The sequence below is a fragment of the Mustela putorius genome, unplaced genomic scaffold (genome assembly GCF_011764305.1).
Source record: "Mustela putorius furo isolate JIRA1106 unplaced genomic scaffold, ASM1176430v1.1 tig00000145_pilon_pilon_pilon, whole genome shotgun sequence".
Taxonomy (NCBI): domain Eukaryota; kingdom Metazoa; phylum Chordata; class Mammalia; order Carnivora; family Mustelidae; genus Mustela; species Mustela putorius.
The window spans coordinates 7,718,126-7,736,617 of record NW_025421294.1 but is presented as its reverse complement, the minus strand read 5'-3'; the positions used below and the strand labels follow the sequence as shown (position 1 = coordinate 7,736,617).

Below are 18,492 nucleotides of genomic sequence, written 5' to 3'. Positions count from 1 at the left end.
TTCTGAGTATAGATTCTTTGCCTCTTTGGTTAGATTTATTCCCAGACATCTTATGGTTTTGGGTGCAATTTTAAATGGGATTGACTCCTTAATTTCTTTCTTCTGTCTTGTTGGTGTATAGAAATGCAGCTGATTTCTGTACATTGATTTTATATCCTGATACTTTACTGAATTCCTGTATGAGTTCTAGCGGTTTTGGGGTGGACTCTTTTGGGTTTTCCATATGAAGTATCATATCATCTGCAAAGAGTAAAAGTTTGACTTCTTTGCTGATTTGGATGCCTTTTATTTCTTTTTGTTGTCTGCTAAGACTATTTGATTTCTAGTAAGTCCCTCATCTCAGATATTCTTTGATTCTTGATCCTTCATAGAATAACCTCACTCAAATTTTATAAAAGAATTCAATGGAAGACACATTTCATTTAGCAATGACTAAGTTTTCTTTAGGTAACTATTTATATACCCATTAAGGAAATGTCAAAATACCACATTTCTTAATCTGGATTTGTCTTATTTTTACTGTTTACTATTTTCTGCTTCATATTTTTTCTCCTTGTGAAGGAGTTTTGTGCTTATGAGTTATTTGATGTGCCAGTATTGTAAGTAATGGAAATAATTCTGTTTGTTTAGCAGATGTAATCAGAATCACTTGTTCCAAGGCATTTTATTGTTAAAATTCAAAATAGTGTTTACCATTGTTTATTTTTAGGTAGCATTCTTTTGCATAATAATTAACTCTTTTTATAGTGCTCTGTCGGAGGAGGAGAAATCTACTCTGCGTGCAGGGTTAATCACCAATTTCAATGAACCAGTAAACCAGGTTAGTGAGAAAACGAAAGCTAAGTATTCTTTCTTTTGCCTTACTTTTTACTTCTTTCCCAAATTAATTTTGTTTTTGGCATTAAAAATGAAATTTTATAATGTCCATTTGTGACGTTTATGGGTTTTAAATTCTGAGATTTGGTTCCAACTATTAAGAATTTTGGTTATATTCAGCTCTTGTTTTAAAATTCAAAAGTCATTTTAAGATACACACAATTGGAATTAAGTCTCTATATATTTATTGTCTTAGAAATTAATTTTAATGATTTGTTATTCTCCTCCCTCCTTTCTTTACACTACTGGATGTCTTCTCTATTCCTTCATCCATCACATTTTTGATTCTCACTGTGTACACTGAGGGGGTTAGATAATAGATTACACAGTTAATTCTTTTTATCCTACACAGTGAGATTTTTCTTAAAAGAGTAAGTTTTGCTTATAGTTACAAAAATCCTTAGATTTTTACAAGTTCCTATTTATTACACTTGATTAATTTGAATATTTAAAAAGTGTTGTATCTTTGATACTTACTGTGTTAGCAATGAAAGCAAATTGAAAATTATTAATTGAAAATAATAAAACCATCAGTTGTTAGCATAATAGAACTTTAAGGGATGAACCATAGCACTTTCCCCAAATATTTAGTGAGATGTTGTGCTTTTTTGCATATTGCCATAGTGTCTGGTATTTATTTATTTATTTATTTTTTTAATTTTTTTTTTTCTTAAGATTTTTATTTTATTTATTTGATAGACAGAGATCACAAGTAGGCAGAGAGGCAGGAAGAGAGAGAGGAGGAAGCAGGCTCCCTGCTGAATAGAGAGCCCGATGTGGGGCTTGATCCCAGGACCCCAGGACCATGACCCGAGCTGAAAGCAGAGGCTTTAACCCACTGAGCCACTCAGGCGCCCCTAGTGTCTGGTATTTAAAAGACATCTAGATTTTCATATCTACTTCTTCCTTTAGTCTGTTGGAATGTATTATTTTGGGAGAAGTTACATGAAGAAAATCTAGCCTCGATTCATAGACCATACTTTGTGAATAACTATGTTCAGTAAGCAGTTTTTAGGGAAATTTTATTTACTTTTGTCCAATGTCTAACTAACCATCAACTAACTAACTGAATGCATTCCTTATCTGCTGATTTGATTACATATGTTTATTTTTGATGATTAATTTTTTTCCCTTTAGATTGCAACTCAGATTGCAGTGCTAATTGCGAAAGTTGCTCGATTGGACTGTCCTAGACAGTGGCCTGAACTGATTCCCACTCTTATAGAATCTGTGAAAGTCCAAGATGATCTTCGACAGCACAGAGCATTACTTACCTTCTATCATGTTACCAAGACTCTGGCTTCCAAACGACTGGCTGCTGATAGGAAATTGTTTTATGATGTAAGTGATTTAACATAGTTAAATTTGATTATGAAAACTGCTACTGATAAGAAAATGCCTGTAGTTTTACCCCTCTAAATATTTTAATCAAAGACTATGACTTCTTTCCAGTGGCCCTAAAAGCTTTAGTATAATAGGTAACATTTGTAAGATTTTAAACTGGATAGTGATGAATAAGATTGCTTAGTTGCCAGTAAGCAGGGATTGGTTGGTAGTGAAATGGTCTGAAGGCAGAGACCGTTTTGAGTCTTTTGAGGTTCAGATGGAAACAAGAAGCTGTGATAAAGAGAACATTTATGAAGGATAGAGTTGGAATATAGAAAGTTAAAATTGACATTCCTGGGCAATTGATGCCTGTAGGGCAGATGTAGGCAAGGAGTCTGACAAGTGGTGGGTGAGAGCCCTTTATTGGGTGTTTTAGCACCATTTTTTGAAGAGACTGCATTTTTTCATTCACTTTGACATTTTTGTATTTGATTATTTTCACCTTATTAAAGTAGTGGTTTTCATATTGTTCAACCTAATATTTTGTACTGTACCATGTAACACTACTGAGTCTCATAGTTTTTTTTTTTTTTTTTTTAATTTATTTGACAGAGAGAGAGAGAGAGATCACAAGTAAGCAGAGAGGCAGGCAGAGGGAGAGAGGGAAACAGGCTCCCTGCTGAGCAGAGAGCCCGATGCGGGGCTCAATCCCAGGACCCTGAGATCATGACCTGAGCCAAAGGCAGAGCCTTAACCTACTGAGCCACCTAGGTGCCCTCATAGTATTTTTAATAGTGTTCATGTTTGCCTTTGTAATCCTCACTTTGAGGATATATATAATTTGGGACTCTGCATTTGTAACAGGCTTCCCAGGTATTTCTTACATATATCAGAGTCTAAGCCAGAATCACATTAGGTTTTCTACTTTGAACCCAGTTGGTTTAAATAGCCAATATTAGGTTTATCCAAGGATGTTGAGTGTAAGAGAAATTCTTTTTGTTGAAGGTTGTTTTCTAAATCATTGCTTTTGCTTGCTATCCAACTAGGATTTAAGAAATGGACTGTTTATTCTCTCAGATCTTTCTGTGAATTTCTTGCTGATTTTGCTCGACTTTATCTCCATCTTACACTCTTCCACTTAGTTTTATATTGGCTTTTTTCCCAAGTCAGATGTCTAGAAGGTTGAGGGTTGCGATTATTTTATGAAAGAGTACCCTTCCTCAGAAGTCTGAATTCGTAGTTCAGCTTTCTCAAGTTGTATTCTCCTAACATGTTGCTTTAGTTTTCAGGTATAATTTATATTTAGCCTAAGCAGTTTCTAGGAATCGTATCTAATCAGAGACTGTATTCTGGATAGCTTGTTTGAGTTAGCTTTCTGAGCCCTTCAACTTTCTTGGTCAGTTTTCTTGTAGTATGAGGAGCCTGTTTTTCTCTGTATGTTGTAAAATACAGGTCTTCCTACCATTCTGTATGTACTTCAGGCATTGTATTCCATCATATTCCATGGTGCTGACTTAGAATTGTTGACTTATCTTTCTGAGATCCACTTCACTGTGAGTTTCATGAGAGAGAAAATTGTAGTCTTTAGTGTTATAGTCTTACTGTCAAGCCCAGAAGGATGCAGAAAAGTGGGTGGTGCTCAGTAACTGCTAAATGAGTAAGTAGAAGAGGTGACTTGTTCTTAGGTACCTTCCAGATTTCAAAGTGGCATAATATAAAAGAGCAGGAATTTTGGGAGGATATGTAAAGCCAAAGATACCTGGAAAAAAATTCAGCTTAGCACCTTTCAGTATGGATTGGAGTGGCTGAATCTGGAAACACAGAGCATAGTATAGAGGGAAATGCAATCATGTCTGATGGGTTTGATGGGGTATAAGATGTGTAATTGAATTGAAGGTAGTATATGTAGGAAGACATTATTATAAAAAACAGTTTTGCTAGTTAATAAAGTTAGCCCCTATTATTTTGGTAATCTGAAGTATAGGAAAGTTCTTTTAAAAATACTTTTACTGTGATGCTAAGTGGTCTTCATGTTCTGAGTTAATTTCCCACATAAAAAATGTGATGTCATAGTTGAGCTAGTTCTTCTAGCAAAGGAGTGCAGCATACACTTAAAAGTAGAACCTGCTGCTCAGTGCAACCCATGTCTAAGGATATTTCTATATCCTCTTTTTCTTTCACATTAAAATAAATTACGTTCTTTTGAGGCGTGCCATATTATAGAATCAGCAGTTGAGAGAAAATTGTTGGCAGTCACAAAATAGAGCTTGATTTGATACAAAAGTGGATTTTTTATAAAACTATGCTTTTCATAGAAACCTGAATGTAAAAATATTGATGTTAACTCTTAAGGCTAAAACTTAGAAATTTTAAGAACTGAAGGGTTGATGATGAATAAATTCCCACTGAACAGATGAGTATTGTTTGCATGGTAGGGGTAAAAGGAAACGGAAGCAAGATGAATCCACATTACAGTATAGTTGACCTTCGAACAGCGCAGGTTTGAACTGTGCAGATCCACTTGCATATGGAATCTTTTTACAGTACAGTTTTGTAAATGTTCTTATTATTTTTGTAGTATGTTCTCTTTCTCTAACTTTATTGTTAGAATACAGTATATAATACTTACGACATACAAAATACATGTGTTAATCAACTGTTTATGTTACCAAGAAGGCTTCCGGTCGACAGTAGACTATTCATAGTTAGGTTTTGGGGGAGTCAAAAGTTATTCACAAATTTTCGACTGTATGTGGAGGTGGGTGTTGCCCCTAAGCCTCATGTTATTCAAAGGTCAGTCACACTTCAGAATAGTCTTCCTGATGAGTTTGTATGTGTTCTAAATAAGCTAACAAAATGGAGCCACATAGCTACTTTGAGATGGATTGGTTAGTGTTAAGATCACTCAGCCTTGTAGCGGAGACTTTTATACTTACTCTTTGGAAACCTCTAACTTCATGCTTATGATCCCTAGGGGAAATTCCCAAATAGTTCCCAAACAGAAATTATGAATATTAAATATGTGAGTGTACCAAGGTGCCACTTACATGGTATAACTCTAGCCTTTAGGATATTATACTGTAGTGAAATTTACTTAAAACATAAATATGTGTTTGTTTGTTTTTAATATTTTATTTATTTGAGAGTGAGTGTGAATGAGAAAGAGCGTGAGCTGGGTTGGGGGAAGGCAGAGGGGCAGAGGGAGAGGAGAGGGACAAGTAGACTCCTCACTGAGTAAGGAGCCCGATGTGGAGCTCAATTCCAGGACCCATGGGATAGCCTGAACTGAAGGCAGATGCTTAACTGAGCTACCCAGGTACCCCATAAATGTGTGTTTCTAAGCAAATCAATAAATAGGTGAAATAGTTTGTTTTCAGTTTGTTTGCTTTTTTTTTGTTCTTTGTTTTTAAGATTCTATTTATTTATTTGAGAGAGAGAAAGAGAGAACATTAAGAGGGAAAAGGTCAGAGGGAGAAGCAGATCCCCCATGGAGCCGGGAACCTAGTGCGGGACTGGATCCCAGGACTCTTGGGATCTTGACCCGAGCTGAAGGCAGTAGCCTAATCCAACTGAGCCACGCAGGCACCCTGTTTTCAGTTTCATTTGGGTGATTCAGATTGCCTCACTAAGTGCCATATTGATTCTAGATCTTGTCTCTTGCTCTGCCAAATTTTATATTGGCTTTATAAAACACATTATTTAAAGAATGGCTTCAGATTTTATAGAGGGTCATTCCTGCTATGAGCCTGTGTGGGGATTTGAGCTTTTATGTGTATGTCTAGGCTACCATTAATAGGAGGGGGAAAAGAGCCTTTTGGTGGGAACTTTTTTTTTTTTTTAATTTTATTGATTTATTTGACAGACAGAGATCACAAGTAGGCAGAGAGGCAGGCAGAGAGAGAGGAGGAAGCAGGCTCCCTGCTGAGCAGAGAGTGGCTTGATCCCAGGAAACTGGGATCATGAACTGAGTGAAGTCAGAGGCTTTAACCCACTGAGCTACCCAGGCGCCCTTGGTGGGAACTTTTAAGGGAGGAGAGACTCACTGGGCTAGCTTGAGCCAGAAAAAGGTCGTGGGGAGCTGTGCACTGAACAGAAGAGATTTTTAGTATAGCATGATGCTTGTCTTTTCTGTAGTATACAAACCATTTCCTGGGTCCTAGAAAAGGGGGCTCAGGAAAAGGAGAAAACTCAAAAAAATTTACTACTAAACTCTCTTCATAAATTGCTCTTGAAGTAGTATTGTTTGTTCTAGCCACAAGACAAATATCGGCTTCATACTCTGCTAGTCGCTGTATTAGATGCCTGAAACACAGCTATGAAAAAAGATAAGGTCCCAAGTGGGAAGAAGGATAGTTTGACCTTTTTCTTCCCCTTCACAAATTGTGATTCTTTGAATACATGAGAGCATCATTTAGGTACCAGTGGCAGAAGACAGGTCTGTGACTGTGCAAGGATTAGAGGACTTAGGGAACTTAGGACCCCCTGGGCTTCAGCTATACCAGTGGCAGGTTTGAGAACAAAAAGAAAATGAGGGTTTACTAAAAGAAATATAGGTAACAGATGCTACAGGTCTTTGGGATTGTCCCTCAATGGAAATAAGTAAATATCTGTTGACAGACTTGGGCAGTTTGATTTGGAAATTGTTTTTGTGATAGCTCTTGTACCCACTGGAGCTTCTGTCCTGAGACATTTTGGCAGTTAGATATATATATATATATATCTCCATTGAACCATATATATATATATGGTTCAATGGAAGCAAATTTATATTTAAGCCTTGTATTGAAACAAAAACTGATTACTACCAGAATAACTATGTTTTTTTGGTCATACAGACGTTTTTAAAATTTCTTATTTTGAATATTTTTTCTTTTAAATCTTTAAAACATGTAGATGGCATGTGAAAAATACAAACTGCCATATACCCATCACTTAGATTTGGCAATTAACATTTTGCTGTGTTTGTTTTTTCACGTTTTTTCCTAAGGTGTTTAAAGTATTTAGTGATAAATACTTGATTATTCATCTGTAGAAGGATACTTAATTTGTTTATAGTTGTTTAACTTTTATCAAACTTAAGAAAAATAAAAACAGTGATTTTTAGTACCATTTAATACTTTCAGCAAATTTTCTACATTGTTCTCAAATATACTCTAACAAGTGGTTTTTGTGAGCCAGAAAACTGAATAAGGTCGGTATGTTTGGTTGTCTTTCAAGTGTCTTTTAATTTAGAATAGTACTCATTTCCTTTTTCTTTCATGCTACTTGGTGAAAGAATTGGCTGACTTGTCTTACAGGATTTTGTACATTCTACATCTCTTGATTATGTTCCTTGTTGAGATTAAGGTCAAACAGGTTTGATAACTATAGATTATGGGTAATATTTTGTGCCCCACTGTTAGCGATGAATTACAAGACTTTGATTTAAGAGTTTTTCACTGGTAGTGTTTCTTAGGAGAAAATTGTGAGAACCATGATCTGGAAGCTGAAAAGGTGTAAGAATATTTTAAATGCTAAAAGAAATAAAACTTCTGTAATGGTTCCTTTTTGACATTCAAGGAGTGAAGGCTTTGTACTTCTATGTTAAAAAATCACTCAGCAGTCAGTGGGTGGCAGTGTTTCTTCTGGTTTAGAAAAAGAATATGCAAGTGTTTGTGTTTTTTGTGAACCAGAATCTAAAACATTTCGTTAAATAGCTTATTTTCATATGGTCTCACTGAATTATCTCCCTTTCCCCCTCCACACTTTTGAACATTAGAAATTTTCTATATTAGAAAATGTAGAAGAAATATTTTTATTTCATGTACTTGCTTCGTTATTTTCCCTTTTCCAGCTGAGCTTTCTGTAAGCATTATCAGATGGTGGTTTCTGGAGCTGCTAGAAGCTTGTGCAGGACTTGTTTACCTAGGATAGCTGGCAGTGCTTCTTCCCAAATTCTGTGGTTTCTTCTTTCATTATCTGTTTTTCTCCTTTTCCCCTTGGGCTGAAAGGGTAGTGCCATTGCTTATTCTTCATTACAGCCATCTTTTGTTTGGGTAGAGGCCATTTGTTTGTAGGCTAGCTAAGAAGAATCTTGAATTAGAGCTTTAATAGATGCCTAATGTCCTTAATTAGGTGCTTAGTTCCAGAACTGGAGTATGAGACAAAGAAGAATATGAATTAAAAATGTCTTCCGCAATACTACCAATTCTATCTTGATTTTTGCCTTAAATGTTGTTTGCCTTCATTTAGCATTATCTGCCGTGTGCCAAGCTACTTAGGTGCTTTTCATATTTATATGACTAATTAAAGTGATACTTTCATACTATTAATTTTCAGAGCTAGAAAGGAGGAAGAATTAATAAATCTAACTTTGCCTTTAGTATCTGTAAATGTTATGGAATTTTTTAAGAAAAGGGATGAAAATTTCAAAAATTGCTGGAAGTTGTTTAAGGTAGAATGGATAGAACTTTTTATTATCTGAATTATTAAACTTTCTTAAACATGTTTTAGAGTAAAATGATAAATGGAGAAGAGGACGATTTTATGGAGGAAAGTGGAATTTTATTATAATGACTGATTCCACTGTAATGAAAAACTTCCTTTTCTTCAATTTTGTGACTGTAAGAACGTTTAGTATAGTGTGCACAGATGTTCTGTGGTATATTTTGTTTTTTGTGTTGGGAATGAGGGGGAGGATTTTATGTTGGGTATGTGTACTGTAATTTACATTGTGTATATACAGATTGTCCAGCTCTCTAAAGAGATATTCTCCTGCTAATAGAAGTGTGCCTGAAAAAATTGTAACAGTTACACTAGTTTTGCCATTTTGTTAGTTAGTGTAAAGTACCTTGAAAATAAATGTGACTTGTTTTTGTTAGCTAGAATGCCAACTGGAAGTTACAGAAGAGGTCTCAAGTAAGTCAGCCTAAAACTGAAAGCTGTCAGCGAAAGGAAGGAGGGGAAGGGCCAAAAGCAGGGAAGGAATGTGTTTTGTTTTGCAGAACCAGCAGTTCCAGCCAAGGGGAGGCCCAACCAGGTGTTTCACGTGAGAGCCCCTTGCTAGCTATCTCCCCTGATAGCTCCTATGTGAGCCAGTTTGAGCTGGATTAGAAGTGAGGACTTGTGCAGAAGCCCCGCTGCATTGTCCTGAAGTTAGCTTTAGTTCTTTATAATTCTAAGGCCTCTTCCTGTGGGCAGAGCTTTCTGCCAGTTTTTGGAAGATAGGACATATGTACCAGCAGGCATGTTGACATGTTAGACAAGCACAGTTGAACCAGAGTGCTTATATGAGCTCCTGCTCCTGCCCCTTCATACATTGAATAAAGTCACAACCTCATGGGGAGAGTGGTTTGAGAGCTAGCTCCTTGTCTCCTTATTTGTAACAAATAATACAAAGTTCTTTGCTTTCAACACTTTCTTGGGTTGTGTTATATTTGATGCACCCCTGGTGATGAACCTCGAGTTCAGTTATGTTATGCTGGTGATTTAGAGTGGTAGATTATCCCTTACAAGGTTTTTTCTTCAGCTGGTGTCAGGTACCATTTGGTCAACTTTTTTCCCTCAAGCTTAATACTACTTTTTAATTAAGGAACTAGGCAATGGTTACTGTTGTTTTCATTATTGAGTCTGGCATGTAGTGCTAGAGGAGTACATTGAGAATTAGATGAAAGGCACTGACTCTTAGGATTGATGAATGGGACTTGCTCCAAATTTTATATACATACAAAGATTATATATTTGTATACGAACAGTGTTCAATTTATAGTAACTTTCTTGCGTAGGTACTTCACATAAGTAATAGAACAAAAGTTCGTGTTTTTCTGTTGATTGTTGTACAAAGGAGTGTTGAGAGTTATGGAAGAATTTGTTAGGTGAGATTCTCATTCAGTTTATTGCATCCATATTAACAGCAGTATTGATCTCGGTGAGTATGGGTCAGTTTTCCTTTTTGTTATGAAAAGAAGATTCTACCATTATTTATTTATTTATTTTAAAGATTTTATTTATTTATTTGACAGAGATCACAAGTAGGCAGAGAGGCAGTCTGAAAGAGAGAGAGGAAGAAGCAGGCTCCCTGCCGAGCAGAGAGCCCGATGTGGGACTCGATCCCAGGACCCTGGGATCATGACCTGAGCCGAAGGCAGCGGCTTAACCCACTAAGCCACCCAGGCGCCCCAAGATTCTACCATTATTGAACTGTTACACAACTTTTGGAGAACAGGATTTACTATATTGATTCTGAGAGTATGGGATGGTATCTACTTAGTATTTGTATTTTGGTACTAGAAAGTTTAAACAGAAATTATACAATTAATATTTCTTTATTTTACTAAATTGCTGCGTGGTTAATTGCTATGTACTATATTAAGAAGCTTTAGAACATAGAGGTATAAAAATGTAAGCTGAGGGGCGCCTGGGTGGCTCAGAGGGTTAAAGCCTCTGCCTTCGGCTCAGGTCATGATCCCAGGGTCCTGGGATTGAGCCCCACATCAGGCTCTCTCCTTGGTGGGGAGCCTGCTTCCTCCTCTCTCTCTCTGCCTGCCTCTCTGCCTACTTGTGATCTCTCTCTGTCAAATAAATAAAATCTTAAAAAAAAAAAAAAATGTAAGCTGAGCACCTTCCTTGGTTTCAGACCTGTCTCTTCCTCTTCCTAATTACTCTCTTTGCTCTTGGGCAAGTTACTTAACCTTTCAATACTCAGTTTCCTTATTGTGAAAAGGGTATATATCTACTTTTTATATTGTGATGGTTAAATAAGGTGATAGAGGTGAACTGCTGAGAGCATTGCCTAGTGCAGAGTTCAGTAAGTAACTCTTATTCTGTTGTTAACTTAGTTAATTTTATTATGTGATTAACATAACCTACATGAATACTTGTTTCCTGGAAATAACCTTTTATAAGAGTTCAAGGGACTTAAAATAACACTGATTTAAAAAATATATATAGACAAACCTTTTGAACATTTTAAATGAAATTTATATGTAGAAGTTAATGTGAAACAAGTAGTTTTTAGAAATTTTTAAAAAGATTTTATTTATTTATTTATTATTTATTTATTTAATTTGACAGAGGGGGAAAGAACAAGAACAAGCAGGGGGAGCATCAGAGGGAGAGGGAGAAACAGGCTCCCTGCTGAGCAGGGAGTCTGTTGTGGGATTCCATCCCAGGACCCTGGGGTCATGACCTGAGCCAATGGCCGGTGCTTAACAGACTCAGCCACACAGGTGACCCTGAAACAAATAGTTTTAAGGAGGAGATGTGAAGGAGAAATGGAATGGAAGTTGTAAGCAAGAGACTGCTTTAGAGTGTAATAATTTTCTGTTCTTACTTGAAATTTTCTGTCTTACTTGAATTGTGTCTCCTCTTAGATCTTATTTAGTACATAAGTATAAAATGGGTCTAAAAATTATGGCCAGGGCTATAGACTTCAGTTTACTTTGTTGAAATATTTGCTGCAATAAGAAATTATACTTTAGTTTAAAACTTTGCTTTTAGGTTTTCTGTATGTACCATTACTATTCCTTCCCTGCCTCTAAATGCCTTTCTTTTCTTTCACTTTATTCTGGCAGACAGATAGTTTGGTGATTTATATGTTTGGAAAAGTATAGGATGCTCTAACTTACATTTACCAGTAAGTGTGATAAAAATTAAGATGATGGCTTTTCCAATTCTAGACAGATATTTTAGCCCCATATTCTCAGAAAGGACTTGATATACTAAGAAAAATATTGAAGTTCACTGTAGTTCTAAGTAAAGCTTACATGTTTTTTGAAGTGTTTTCTTTTTTTCCTTCAGATAATATCCCTTCTGATTAGATTGGCTGTTTGCCTCTCTTTTATAGCATTGTTCCCTAGGATGATAACCAATTTTAGACCCTTAACTTTTTAATGGTATTGCTGCTTGTTGTACAGTAGTATTGAGCTAATTATCACTACGTTATTTTGACTATCATGAAACATATGATTAAATAATTTGATTTTACTCTCTAAAATATTCTGCGTGTATTTGAGAATATGCTGAATTTACTTAATAAGTAGTCATTGTACCTCTTTCAAGCATATGCATAAGATAAGGGAGGACCAAAGCTCTGACTGACCAGTTAGTGAAGATAGGAGGCCTTTTAGATTCCAGCAGTTTATTACTTACTTTGGATAAAGGAAAGAAATCAGATACATTGGTACCAACTCCTTGTGATTTTTGTTCCACATACCAAAAAGAATGACCAAAGCAATATGGACTGAATGACTCAGGTGCAAATTGTGGGATGCCCCATTGCTAAGGAGCCACTTCTACAGCGTAACTAAATGGTTTTATTTTCTGCAGCTCTGTTTTGAGGGGGATTGGTCAGAAAACTTAAATCCCATCAGAACACAGGAGGTGAGAGGTGAGCAGGAGGTGGTCTTGTAGAAGTTCCTTACAGGCTTTCCATTTCTTGTTTTCCAGGAGGATTATAGTATGTTCTGCTGATACTCTTGTTAGTTGAGGTTCAAGCCTTTTGTGGCCTATGTAGATACTTGTAGAGTCACCATGGGGATTTGGCAAAGCTCTTTCCCTACATCTGTAAGCACAGGCCTAAAATTACTGAATTAAAATAATAGAAATGAAAATTTTAAATAGAAATTTTATTTAAAAGATTGCATTTCTGAAAAGTTTCTGATGCCTAAAATTACTATAAACCCAGTGTTTAGTGGAAATAATGCAAATAATGTACTTTTATCTGGAATAAGGAAAGGCGTTCTAGAGTTTGCTACTGATAACTATTCATTCATGTGTACTTTCATCTCATTTTATTAAAATTAAATGGCCATATAGACTCAGCTGGATTTCTCTTAGACCTTCTGGAAAAACGAACAAAAAAGCTGACTGTAACCCTGGAAATGGTTCTGGCTCAATCTGGGTGGCAGAGGCCAATTGCATCCCAGTGTGAAAGTGAGGTTTGTAAATATCAGAACGTATTTGGAAAGCAGCCTGACAAGCATTGTGGTTTGTATGTTCCTGCTTTAAATGCCCTGAAACCATAACGGGTGGAACTGGCAGAACACAGAAACCTGATTCTTTTGTATTTCTTAGTATATTGCTTTATACGTTATACTCAATGACAGTCTTGTCACTGTTTTAAAAAACTGAGTGTTGCAATATACTAGTATAAGAAAAAGGTTTAAGTAGAAAATGTCAGACTGCAGTGCGGGCATCAGACTAAGTTCTGTTTCAAGAGAAAAATATTTTAGGTATGTATATGTGTTCACAGCAGTAGCCAGCGGTCCTTGATACTGTACATTCTGTCTTAAAAAGTTTGAAACGTGATATGACAACTATTTCACATCTCTTTGAAAATGACATGAAAACTGTAATTAAAAACTGACCTAAAAACTGAAATGTATTACTGTGTCGATCTAGTTGACTACTGAAATATGTTTTTTGTGAACAAATCTGTTGATATTTCTTTGCAGTTAGCTTCTGGAATTTATAATTTTGCCTGCTCTCTGTGGAATCACCATACAGACACATTCCTTCAGCATGTTTCTTCTGGCAGTGAAGCTGCTGTTCTAAGTTCACTAGAACGAACTCTGCTGTCATTGAAAGGTACTATTAAACTTGATATGTTCATTTTGGAAATGAGATAACTCAAAAGTGTCAACACATAGTTCCTCTGATGGATTATCTGCTCCCACTTGCCCTGGGAGAGTAAGTGGTTAATTAGTCTTTCCCTCACAAACAAGGTCTTATTTGTGGTTGGTTTTTCTTTTGTGAGAATGGCTTTTCCTCTAATTTGTAAAAGTGTGGGATAGTTTTATGTTATAGCCACATTTCTGGGGTTTCAGGGCTCTGACTATGTTCCTTTTGAATACTTCTACTTTTTTTGCTTCTACTTTACACTTCTCTTTCTGGGCTCCTGTCCTTATTGTTGCTGTGCTAACTTCACTAAACTTCATTTGTCAGGTATTAGTTGAGCTCTGTTTCCCAGGTCTGTTTTTCATGGGAATTCAAGCTTCTGTCTTTTTTGTTTGTACCTCCAGCTCAATTGGATTTTAGAAGGTGCTTGATGGCATACCATCTCGGCCTGTGTTTTCCTTGTAGGTGCTTTGCTTGTAGGTCTCCCTTAGCCTAAATTTCTATTTTACCTTCCCTGAGGTGGTTACCTTGACGAATGTTTTCTGAGATTCCTTTCCTTTATAAAACACTCACACTTGGCTTATTCTCTTTGTCTTCCAGTCTCTCTTTTCTTCTGGCACTTAGGCTTTTTTAGTTTGTGTTTCTTAGTTTGATCTCAGGCAGCCTTTAGTTCTCTTACTGTGGCTCATTTTTCATCCTTTGGCTTTACTGATAAGCCCTTTTACCATACTCCCCTTAGTACCTTAGGATGCCGTTCTCCATTCTTGGCACTGTTCTCATGCATCACTTAACAATGATCAGACAGTGGATGCACAGGCTTCAAACTGTTCAGCACCTTTTGGTGAACTACCTTGTAGACCAAAAGCATGAATGATTTTAAGGGACTGTTGACAAGTAAAATTCATTATACAGGTGGTTATTATGTAAATGAGTGGAGATGGTTTTGTCAACATCCTTGAGGAAGAAATTAAAAGGCTTTAGAGAGAGAAACAGTTATCCAGAAAGAATTACAGAAACTCTTAAAGTGGTGTGACTTTTTGAATTTTATAGTCTCTGGTGCTGCTGTCATCTTTGTGTTACTGATTTGTGCTGTTTTGCATGTATTATATTACTGAATTCTGTCATAACCCATGAAATACGACTAACCATAGTTTACAGACAGGGACTTTGAGATCTAGAAAAGTTGCCCAAAGTAATATAGTTGTAGACACTGGAGGTAGGATTTAAATATAGATCTGACTTCCAGGCGTTTATCCTGCTTGTCTTCCTGTGTACACCAGTTACTCATAAAATGTGATGTTTGTTTATACTTGAGCACTGTAGTCTGTTTCAGATTTAGAAATAGTTCAGCTTCTATATCCTTTATAGGAGATACTGTATTTTCATTAAGGTAGTCTAAAACTTAATGAAGCTTTTTGGTCACTGTTGAGACATATTTCGTGGTTATTGAATAAAGATAACTTTCTCAGTTTCAACTTAAAGGGGTTATTGCAGATGAGAAGTACTGATAGTTATAGCAATTAAATTAAATTTTGCAGTACAGTTTTAGAAACAGTAGTAATTAAGATATGTGAGAAGAGCATAGCTTTTGAGTCACAAAGATTTTGTTATCATTCTGTGTTTCCTACTTGGAAGAGAACCAGTGATCAGGGATTACCTTTCTTTATTATATGAAAGGATAAAGTTAGAGCAACCCCCAATCTTGATGAGGCTTTGCAATTCTGAGTCTTTGTTATGATTATGATTGTAATAGGTTAAAACATGAGGCATTTAGATGCAATAAAGCTCAATTTTACTTTACAGTGCTGCGTAAATTAACTGTTAATGGATTTGTGGAACCTCATAAGAATATGGAGGTGATGGTAAGTGAAAGCAGTTACTGATTCTTTGTGGCTTTGGGAAAGTGCTTTGTATTTTAAAGCTTATTCTTTTTACTTGGCATTCATTGATAAGTTTTTATTAAGTGACCTTTATTAAGTGATCTTTTACCATTTGGTATATTTTGTACTATACTTTTTAGATATACGGCCTTTTTTTCACAAAAGCAGCTCCTTCGGGAAGGGGAGGAAGTAAGCCTAAGACAGTACTCAGAGTGCCATGATCCATTGAGAGTGTTATTTATAATTTGAATTGAGGTGAACTTCTTGAATTTGAATGCTGTTACTACATTTCTAGGTCCATTGTGGACTTAGATATTTAAAATGATTTTGTTTCCTCATAACATTTATGTGTACTCTTTGTAGTCAACTGAAAATATATATACAAGAAGGGAAAACCTTATTGTTAAGCCCAACATTTGGGATGTATATTTATTGTTTGTATGGCATCATCTACTTTTTCTGTCTACAAGAGTATATAGCTGTATATATTTTATCCTGAAACAAAATGAGATTGTATTACGTATTTATTCAGATCTGTGTTAGTTTTCACAGTGAGTTTAAGTCCGCTAAAATGTTGCTTTCTATAGGTTTCTATGGCTTGCTTTTCTATAGGTTTCTGTAGGTTGCTTTGGGGCGTTGAACAGGAATTGTGAAATATGTATATCTAATTGAGTCTTTGGGTTTGCTCTACCAGATTTTACTGGAGCTACTCTGTTTGTTTGCTTTAAATCACTTTTAGTGTACTATGGCTGTCATTAAGATTTTGATTGCAGTAATAATTCTACTGTTAAAGGAATTTAAAAGCTGGTGATACACATCACTATAGTGTGATGGCTGTTTTGTTCTAAAAAAGTGTACATGCTTATTTTTTAAAAAGATAAATACAGAAGGAAAGGAAATAAAAAAGTCATTTGAAAACTTGGTATCAAAGATATTGCTAAAATTTGTAAGTATACTTTAAGACATTTAGTACATAGTCTTTCAGATACTCCTCTCTTTTTCTCAGTTTTATGTAAATAAGACCCATATGCTATTTCTTGACTTGCTTTTTCTTCAGCTTAGTATGTCATTTTTTTCATGTATATTGTTGTCATGTCAGTAATACAGGTTATGTTTTTAATGATTCTTGTTATTACTGTGAGTGAGCTAGTTTTTAAAAAGTGATAACGTTAATATAGGATTCCTCTAACTTACTTGCCCAGCTATCCTTTGGAGCTAGGATTTAAATATAGTATTTAAGAGACTCATTTATTCATTGCAAAGTAATGATAAAACTGAGGGTTGCTGGGGGGTTGGAGGGGAGGGATAGGATGGCTGGGTGATGGACATTGAGGAGGGTATGTGCTATGGTGAGTGCTGTGAAGTGTGTAAGACTGATGAATCACAGACCTGTACCCCTGGGGCAAATAATACATTATATATTAATAAAAATAATTAAAAAAAAAGAAAAGTAATGATAATGACTAACAAAAAAATAATTCCGAGTTATTCACTGATGGTGTATAGGTTGTTTCCAGTTTTTATTTTATTTATTTTTATTTTTTATTTTTTAAAAAGATTTTATTTATTTATTTATTTGACAGAGAGAAATCACAAGTAGATGGAGAGGCAGGCAGAGAGAGAGAGAGAGAGGGAAGCAGGCTCCCTGCTGAGCAGAGAGCCCGAAGCGGGACTCGATCCCAGGACCCTGAGATCATGACCTGAGCCGAAGGCAGCGGCTTAACCCACTGAGCCACCCAGGCGCCCCTGTTTCCAGTTTTTAATTGTTGTTCAGTGATGTCGGAATGAATATTTGGATATAGAATGTGTCATTGTGTACTTTTCTGATGCCCTCTTCAGGCTAAGTTATTAGAATTGGAAATGGTTGATTCAAGTATAGGCATATTGATAGCACTGATTCATACTATCAAATTACCAAAATATGTATCAAAAATCAGCCATAATTTTAATGCTGTTCTATTTTAAGTATTAATATTTATTGCCATACTGCCATAAAACACTTCCAGAAACCAATTAGACAGCTTCTCCTAAATTCCTGCACCAGAATGCATTAAGTTGCATAAAGGCAGAGACTGTTTCACTCACTTTCCATTCCAGAGCTTAAAATAGTTTCTGCCAATAGTAAATGCTCAGTAGTTTATGAATGAATATGTGATAGAGTAGAAACAGTAGGTCTGAAGATTCTAATTATTTTTATATGCAGTATGATTATGAATATCATAAATTATGTAACTGACAGTTTGTGTTTATCAGTGTTTTGGTTTTTTTTTTTGAATAAAAATAAATCAATTTGAATCACATTCCTATAAAGTGTAATAGTGGTTTTTAGTGGAAACTGTCAATGTTCTATGAGTTTTTGGCTTTCCCTTGAGTCTTTCTTCTATATGCTGAAACAGTTTGTCAGCTGTTTTGTAGTAGTTAAGGTATATTGACTTGTTGGAAACAAAATAGAATTTTAACAAGTTAAGGGCGGTTTCTCAAATAACATAAAGATCTTAAAGATAATATGGAACTTAAAAGATGCTTTAGCGGGATGCCTGGGTGGCTCCATGGGTTAAAGCCTCTGCCTTCCGCTCAGATCATGATCCCAGAGTCCTGGGATCAAGCCTCGCATCGGGTTCTCTGCTCAGCAGGGATTTTGGTTTCTGGAGGCAGACAGATTTGGATTTGAATCTTGACTTGGCCTTTTCCTGATAGTGTGGCCTCTGTCTGTTTACTTATTTACCCTGATACTCAGTGTCTTTTTTTTTCTTTATAATATGAAGATGAAATTAATGGTGCCTACTTCATTGGATATGTGAGGATTAAGGGAGAC

At 35.8% G+C, this 18,492-nt stretch overlaps 1 protein-coding gene across 4 annotated transcripts in view; it reads left to right on the top strand.

Annotated features, from left to right (window-relative positions):
- Positions 1–18,492, top strand: part of IPO11 (importin 11) — a 209,898-nt gene that overhangs the window by 37,933 nt on the left and 153,473 nt on the right. For all 4 annotated transcript variants that reach the window (XM_045075289.1, XM_045075288.1, XM_045075290.1 and 1 more), the window contains exons 4-7: positions 748–820; positions 2,014–2,217; positions 13,635–13,767; positions 15,601–15,659. In XM_045075289.1, coding sequence (XP_044931224.1) covers positions 748–820; positions 2,014–2,217; positions 13,635–13,767; positions 15,601–15,659 — 469 coding nt within the window. The remainder of the gene's footprint in view (positions 1–747; positions 821–2,013; positions 2,218–13,634; positions 13,768–15,600; positions 15,660–18,492) is intronic.